The sequence below is a fragment of the Coregonus clupeaformis genome, unplaced genomic scaffold (genome assembly GCF_020615455.1).
Source record: "Coregonus clupeaformis isolate EN_2021a unplaced genomic scaffold, ASM2061545v1 scaf1813, whole genome shotgun sequence".
Lineage (NCBI taxonomy): Eukaryota > Metazoa > Chordata > Actinopteri > Salmoniformes > Salmonidae > Coregonus > Coregonus clupeaformis.
The window spans coordinates 73,614-81,798 of NW_025535267.1; the positions used below are offsets into that span (position 1 = coordinate 73,614).

General features: G+C 41.7%; 1 protein-coding gene across 1 annotated transcript; it reads left to right on the forward strand.

The window, feature by feature from the left end:
• The first annotated feature begins 3,104 nt into the window (after positions 1-3,104).
• LOC121561361 (zinc finger protein 658B) lies at positions 3,105-6,481 on the forward strand. The gene is given in 3 exon segments (XM_045218805.1): positions 3,105-3,132; positions 3,438-3,926; positions 3,929-6,481. Coding segments are annotated over 3 exon segments (1,605 nt in total). The 3' UTR covers positions 5,017-6,481.
• Positions 6,482-8,185: the final 1,704 nt, after the last annotated feature.

Here is an 8,185-nt window from a genome sequence, read left to right on the forward strand (position 1 = left end):
CATTTTGTTACATTACAGCCTTATTCTAAAATGGATTAAAGTTCATGAAGTAAGCGCTACTGGAACGCTATTGCAGCGAAATTGAAACGGGCGAGAAGGCCGACGCTCCAGCGGTTGGGAATCTCACTTAACTCTCCAGTCAAAGTGGGCTCTGCTCTGCTCTGCTCTGCTCTCTGCTCTGCTCTCTGCTCTGCTCTCTGCTCTGCTCACATACTCTGATCAGAGAGAGAGAGACAATTGCAAGGTTGCACTACAGTTTTGAAGCTGAACTACATGTGTAGTAATATTCAGACACGTTCAGTTGTTTCTATATTTATCTATAAATGTTACTATGGTGTGATCGGGAAATACAATTGGTTGTGACTGAAATAATACAATGAAGACAAGGTTATTCAAGGAAATAATTAATAGTGTTGCCTAAAACAAACTGTAACCTTGTACTAAATGGTTTTTGAGTCATTTATGTATGCATGTGGATTCAGGAAATCTATTATAGGTTAAGTGCACTTACGTTGTGTAATTTAAAGTGTGTACTTTGTGTCTAATGTGAATTAATGAATGTTTTGTTGTCAGTGCTTAGCTACCTGATCTATTGAAGTGAGAATTGAACAAGAAAAAATATAACATATATATTTTTAGAGAATAAAGAAAGTGCCAGAACTGTCAAGACAATAACTTTTGTGTCCGTTTCTCTTTATTACTACAGGCCGACTCAGATTAAGTCTGAGGCCGGTAACATTAACAGTGAGGATAAACCCAGCCTGCCGCTCTCCTTCCACACTTGGTCCTGATTGTGACAGTGGAGCCCAGTGTGCATTGCAGGATCCAGAGATGGCATCAGTGAAGCTGGAAGACTGCAGTCAAACACTGGAGCTGAATGTCAACATTAAAGATGATGAAGAAGAGGAGGAGAAGATTGAGAAATCTGTTTCTCATGGTAAGAGCAGGTTCTGTCTAACTACGTTTGTTGTATTCATTTATCTATAAGTTCTCTTCATAAGTTAGACCTCCATAAGTTATCACCCAGTCTATTGATAGGTTGAATTCATTCATTTTCATATCACATCCCTGAAGAACTCCAGACTGCACAACAAAGCTTGTGTTGTTCCTTCCAACTTCCCACTGTGCATGAAAAGTTCCAGTAGAACTGTTTCATGATGAACTGTTTCAATGAGAAGGTAGATGTTATTGTCAACATGTGTTTTATTCACTGGGCTATCTGGAGTGTTCAGAGAGTAGACTAAAGAAGTGAAGTAGACAAACTGCCAATGTTTTAAAGTTCTATTAAATGAGTCTGTGTATTGTACTGTATGCCTTCAGAAAGTATAACTACCCCTTGACTTATTCCACATTTTGTTGTGTTACAGCCTAAATTCACAATGGATTAAATTGATATTTTTTCTGAGCCATCTACACACAATACCCCACAATGACAGTGAAAACATGTTTTTAGAAATGTTTGCAAATTTATTAAAATTGAAATGCAGAAATATCTAATTTACATCACACCCCTGAGTCAATACTTTGTAGAAGCACCTTTGGCAGCGATTACAGCTGTGAGTCTTTCTGGGTAAATCTCGAAGAGCTTTGCACACCTGGATTGTAAATTATTTGCACATCATTATTTTTTAAATTCTTCAAGCTCTGTCAAGTTAGTTGTTGATCATTGCAAGACAGACATTTTCAAGTCTTGCCATAGCTTTTTAAACCGATTTTAATTCAGAATTGTAACTAGGCCACTCAGGAACATTCAATGTTGTCTTGGTAAGCAACTCTAGTGTATATTTGGCCTTGTGTTTTAGGTTATTGTCCTGCTGAAAGGTGAATTTGTCTCCCAGTGTCTGTTGGAAAGCAGACTGAACCAGGTTATCCTCTAGGATTTTGCCGGTGCTTAACTCTATTCCGTTTCTTTTTATCCTTAACAAACTCCCAAGTCCTTGCTGATGAGAAGCATACCCATAACATGATGCAGCCACAACCATGCTAAGAGTGGTACTCCGTAATGTGTTGTTGGATTTGCCCTGAACATAACGCTATTCAGGTTATAAAGTTAATTATTTTTGCCACATTTTTACTTTAGTGCCTCATTGCAAACAGGATGCATGTATTCTGTACAGCTTTCCTTCTTTTCACTCTGTCATTTATGTTAGTATTGTGGAGTAACTACAATGTTGTTGATCCATCCTCAGTCTAACTGTTTTAAAGTCACCATTGGCATCATGGTGAAATCCCTGAGCGGTTTCCCTCCTCTCCGGCAACTGAGTTAGGAAGGACGCCTGTATCTTTGTAGTGACTGGGTGTATTGATACACCATCCAAAGTGTAATTAATAACTTCACCATGCTCAAAGGTATAGTCAATGTCTTCTTTTTTGTTTTGTTTATCTACCAATAGGTGCCCTTCTTTGTGAGGCATTAGAAAACCTCCCTGGTCTTTGTGGTTGAATCTGTGTTTGAATTTCACTACTTGACAGAGGGACCTTACAGATCATTGAATGTGTGGGGTACAGAGATGAGGTAGTCATTCAGAAATCATGTTGAACACTATTATTGCACATAGAGTGAGTTGATGCAACTTATCATGTGACTTGTTAAGCACATTTTTACTCCTGAACTTATTTAGGCGTGCCATAACAAAGGGGTTGAATACTTATTGACTCAAGACATTTTAGTTTTTTATTTTAAATTAATTTGAATAGAATAATTTCACTGACATTATGGGGTATTCCACTGACGTTATGGGGTATTCCACTGACGTTATGGGGTATTCCACTGATGTTATGGGGTATTCCACTGATGTTATGGGGTATTCCACTGACATTATGGGGTATTCCATGGTTGTTATGGGGTATTCCACTGACGTTATGGGGTATTCCACTGACGTTATGGGGTATTCCATGGTTGTTATCAGGTCTATAAAGTACATCTAAAGACGAAACAGTTTACCTACCATGTATAACACTTTCTGGCCAACTGGTGGTTTAGTTCCTTCTGTCCTCCAACTGGTGGTTTAGAATCTACAGATGTGGTATTCATATTCAGATGCTAGATAGTCGTAGTAGAATTCATCTTGGTACAACAATATCCAACATCTAGTCATGTATCCATGGCCATGTATGTGTTGTGGTATTGGGGTATTGCATGTAGGCCAATGACACACAATTTCAATTTAATCTATTTTTAATTCAGGCTGAAACACAACAAAATCTAGAAAAAGTCAAGGGGTGTGAATACTTTCTGAGGGCACTGTATATGAAGTCATGTATATCACACCAACTGACTGGTTCTTCTGATGTTGTTCACACAGGAGACCATGTTGAGACATTCTCTACATCCAGAGAGCAACAGCAGGAAGATCACACAGCTAAAAGGTCTCACCACTGCCCACATTGTGAGGAGATTTTCCCAATTCTATCAAAGTTAAAAATACACTTAAAAATACACACAGGAGAGAATCTGTATTCTTGCTCTGACTGTGGAAAGAGTTTCTCCCGATTGGATACCTTAAAAAGTCACCAATTAATACATAAAGGACAGAAGCCTTACTCCTGCTCTGACTGTGGGGTGAGTTTCTCCCAATTGGGCCACTTAATAACACACCAACGTATACACACAGGAGAGAAGAAAAACTCCTGCACTGACTGTGGGAAGAGCTTTACAACATCACAAGCTCTGACATTTCATAAGAGAGTGCACACTGGAGATAAGCCTTACTCCTGCTCTGACTGTGAGAAGAGTTTCTCCCGATTGGGCAACTTAAAAACACACCAACGTATACACACAGGAGAGAAGCCTTACTCCTGCTCTGACTGTGGAGAGAGTTTCTCCCGATTGGGCAACTTAAAAACCCACCTACGTATACACACAGGAGAGAAGCCTTACTCCTGCTCTGTCTGTGGGAAGAGTTTCTCCATATCGGGCAACCTAAAACCCACCAATGTATACATAAAGGAGAGAAGCCATTCTCCTGCTCTGCCTGTGGGAAGAGCTTCTCCATGTCAGGCAACTTGAAAACCCACCAACGTATCCATAAAGGAGAAAAGCCTTACTCCTGCTCTGACTGTGGGAAGTGCTTCACAACATCAACTGAGCGAAAAAATCATCAAAGAAGACACACAGGAGAGAAGCCTTCCTTCTGCTCTGACTGTGGGAAAAGTTTCTCCCAATTGACTACTTTAAAAACACACCAACGTATACACACAGGAGAGAAGCCATACTCCTGCACTGACTGTGGGGCGAGTTTCTCCCAATTGTGCCACTTAAAAAGACATCAACGTATACACACAGGAGAGAAGCCGTACTCCTGCACTGACTGTGGGAAGAGCTTCACAACATCACAAGCTCTGACAGTTCATCAGAGAGTACACACTGGAGAGAAGCCTTACTCCTGCTCTGACTGTGGGAAGAGTTTCTCCCAATTGCATGCCTTAAAAAGTCACCAACTAATACATAAAGGACAGAAGCCTTACTCCTGCTCTGACTGTGGGAAATGCTTCATTAACTCATCTCAATTAACCATTCATCAGAGAGTGCACACTGGAGAGAAGCCTTACTTCTGCTCTGACTGTGGAAAGAGTTTCTCCCGATTGGATACCTTAAAAAGTCACCAATTAATACATAAAGGACAGAAGCCTTACTCCTGCTCTGACTGTGGGAATTGCTTCATTAAATCAGCTAAATTAACCATTCATCAAAGAGTGCACACTGGAGAGAAGCCTTACTCCTGCTCTGACTGTGGGAAGAGCTTCACAACATCAAGGGCTCTGACAGTTCATCAGAAAATGCACACTGGAGAAAAGCCTTACTCCTGCTCTGACTGTGGGAAATGCTTCATTAATTCAGCTAAATTAACCATTCATCAGAGAGTGCACACAGGAGAGAAGCCTTACTCCTGCTCTGACTGTGGAAAGAGTTTCTCCCGATTGGATACCGTAAAAAGTCATCAATTAATACATAAAAGACGTAAGCCTTACTCCTGCTCTGACTGTGGGAAGAGTTTTTCTCCACTGGGCAACTAAAAACCCCACCAACATATACATAAAGGAGAAAAGCCTTGCTCCTGCTCTGACTTTGGGAAATGCTTCAAAACATCAGGTAAAAGTTAATCGTTGAACACACACAGGAGAGAAGCCTTACCACTGTGACTGTGGGAAGAGTTTCTCCAGATTGAATACCTTAAAAACACACCAATATAAACATGAAGGAGAGAAGCCTCATCAGTTGACTCAGACCAGTTAAGATTAAAGTCACTCCATCACTTCATTCTCACCTCATAAAGGAAGTGGTAACAGTGAATTTGATAACAGTAAGAAAGCATATGTGAGTGAAAAAGTGCGTATTTACCTGCTTTATTGATTATATCTGTATGAATGTTGATAGTTAACAACTATGTGCTTGGCAATAGTAAGATGTCTTACTGTTGCTAGGGGATTTCATAACTGCTGTGATTTTCACAAGGATGGTTCCCTTTAGCTTCCCACAGCTGGTCTAGGCGTATAGTTAAGGACATAGTGTGATTCGGGATAGAGATAGCGTGAGGAACAGAACAGACCTGTTATTGTTTTCAGTTATCTTTGCTTCTGAGAAACTTGGTCACGTGGCCAAAGACAAAGAGCCTCTCAGAGTGACCACAGTTTTTCAGTCCATTCTGTTATTTTCGTATCTTTCAAGGGCAGTGTGGAGATATGAAGAGAACAGAGGCTAGCTTGAGCAGAAAGGAGTAACAGAACGTTATCACTTGTTTGTGCTGTATGATCTCACACACCTGATACACATAACCACAAGATGAACACAAGGTAGCTCGTGATGCCCCGATCTGCCGGGGAGGGGTGGAACCAGCCATGACACAGCATTTTTAGGTCTACTATATAAGACCTCTGTATTTTCTGTATTATTGGGCACTATTATTGACCAGCTCCATTATTGCAATTCTTAAATAAAGCTGGAAGTTAGTTTGTTGGAAGAAATCTCTGTCTCTCCCCATTTGGTTAGAATTTCCACCACAAGTTGCACACCATTGCTTCTCACTGTGCAGTGGAAAGGGAGCGTTTTATACAATGTTAGCCTCTACTTTACTGATCAATGTGTTTTGTTAGCTTCTACTGTAGAGATATTGAGATCACCTTGGATTTGCCCTGAGGTTGAAAACTCTCTGAGGTTTCTCACATTGAATCAATAGTCTGAGGGTTGACTGTGTGGTACTGCTTCCATCTAAAGTTTTCTGTGGGAATGAACTTGAAGACACAACATGTATCAGACAGAGATGGTGTGATGAGCAGTTTTCAGCATTAATTTGGCTGGATTATTTTTTGCTACTAAATGACTATTTGTTTAATGATACACAGGCTATGAAATGACTACATTTATTTATGAAATGTGTCTTTTAAAACTAGATTTGTTATTTTAGTCATTGATGACGAATGTGTTTGGATAACTGCATTGAACTTAATGATCTGCAAATGAAAAATAAAGTGTGTACATGTATTTGTGTTGGTCAACCTCTTCTCATACATATTCCATCCCTCCCTATCCCAGTCTGTTGTACCCACTTCCTTCAAGATGTCCACCATTGTTCCTGTACCCAAGAAAGAAAAGTAAATTACTATTGTCCCGTAGCACTCACTTCTGTCATCGTGAAGTGCTTTGAGAGGCTAGTTAAGGACCATATCACCTCTACCTTAACCGAGAACCTAGACCCACACAACTCGCATACCGCCCCAACAGATCCATGGGCGACGCAATCGTCATTGCACTGCACACCACCCTATCCCACCTGGACAAGAGGTATACCTATGTGAGAATGCTGTTTATTGACTACAGCTCAGCTTTTAACACCATAGTGCCCTCCAAGCTTGTCACTAAGCTCAGGGCCTTGGTCTGATCTCTTCCATGTGCAACTGGGTCCTAGATTTACTGATGAGGTAAGGCAACACCTCCGCCATGCTGATCCTCAACACTGGAGCCCCCCAGGGGTGTGTGCTCAGTCCCCTCCTGTACTCCCTGTTCACCCATGCCTGCGTGGCCATGCACGACTCCAACTCAATCATCAACTTTGCTGACGACACAACAGTAGTAGGCCTGATTACCAACTGCGGCGAGACAGCCTACAGGGAGGAGGTTAGAGCCCTGAAGGAGTGCTGCCAGGAAAATAACCTCTCGCTCAACATCAGCAAAACTAAGGCGCTTGTTATGGACTACAGGAGACAGAAGAGGGTGCACACCCCCATCTTCCTCGACGGGGGTCAAAGTTTAAAGTTCCTCGTGTGCAAATCACTGAGGACCTGAAATGATCTCGCCACACCGACATGGTGGGGAAGAAGCCGCAACAGTGCCTCTTCAACCTTCGGCAGCTGAAGAAAATTGGCATGGCTACTAACACTAAAAGCATTGTATTTGGGACAAATCATTTACTAAACCCCAAACCTCAACTAAATCTTGTAATGAATAATGTGGAAATGGAGCAAGTTGAGGAGAGTAAATTGCTTGGAATAACCCTGGATTGTAAACTGTCATGGTCAAAACATATTGATACAACAGTAGCTAGGATGGGATAAGTCTGTCTATAACAAAGCGCTGCTCTGCATTCTTTACAGCACTATCAACAAGGCAGGTCCTACAAGCCCTAGTTTTGTTGCAACTGGACTACTGTTCAGTCGTGTGGTCAGGTGTCACAAAGAGTGTCAATTTGCTCAGAACAGGGCAGCACGGCTGGCCCTTGGATGTACACCAGGGTTCCTCAATTCCGGTCCTGGAGGGCCGAAACACCTCTGTTTTTCATCCTCTCCTTCTAATCAGGGGCTAATTCAGACCTGGGACACCAGGTGAGTGCAATTAACTACCAGGTAGAAATAAAAAACAGAAGTGTTTCGGCCCTCCAGGACCGGAATTGAAGAACCCTGATGTACACAGAGAGCTAACATTTAATATCAATCTCTCCTGGCTCAAAGTGGAGGAGAGATTGACTTCATCACTACTTGTATTTGTGAGCGGTATTGACATGTTGAATGAACCGAGCTGTCTGTTTGAACTACTGGTACACAGATCGGACACCCATGCATACCCCACAAGACATGCCACCAGAGGTCTCTTCACAGTCCCCAAGTCCAGAACAGACTATGGGAGGCACACAGTACTACGTAGAGCCATGACTACATGGAACTCTATTCCACATCAAGTAACTCATGCCAG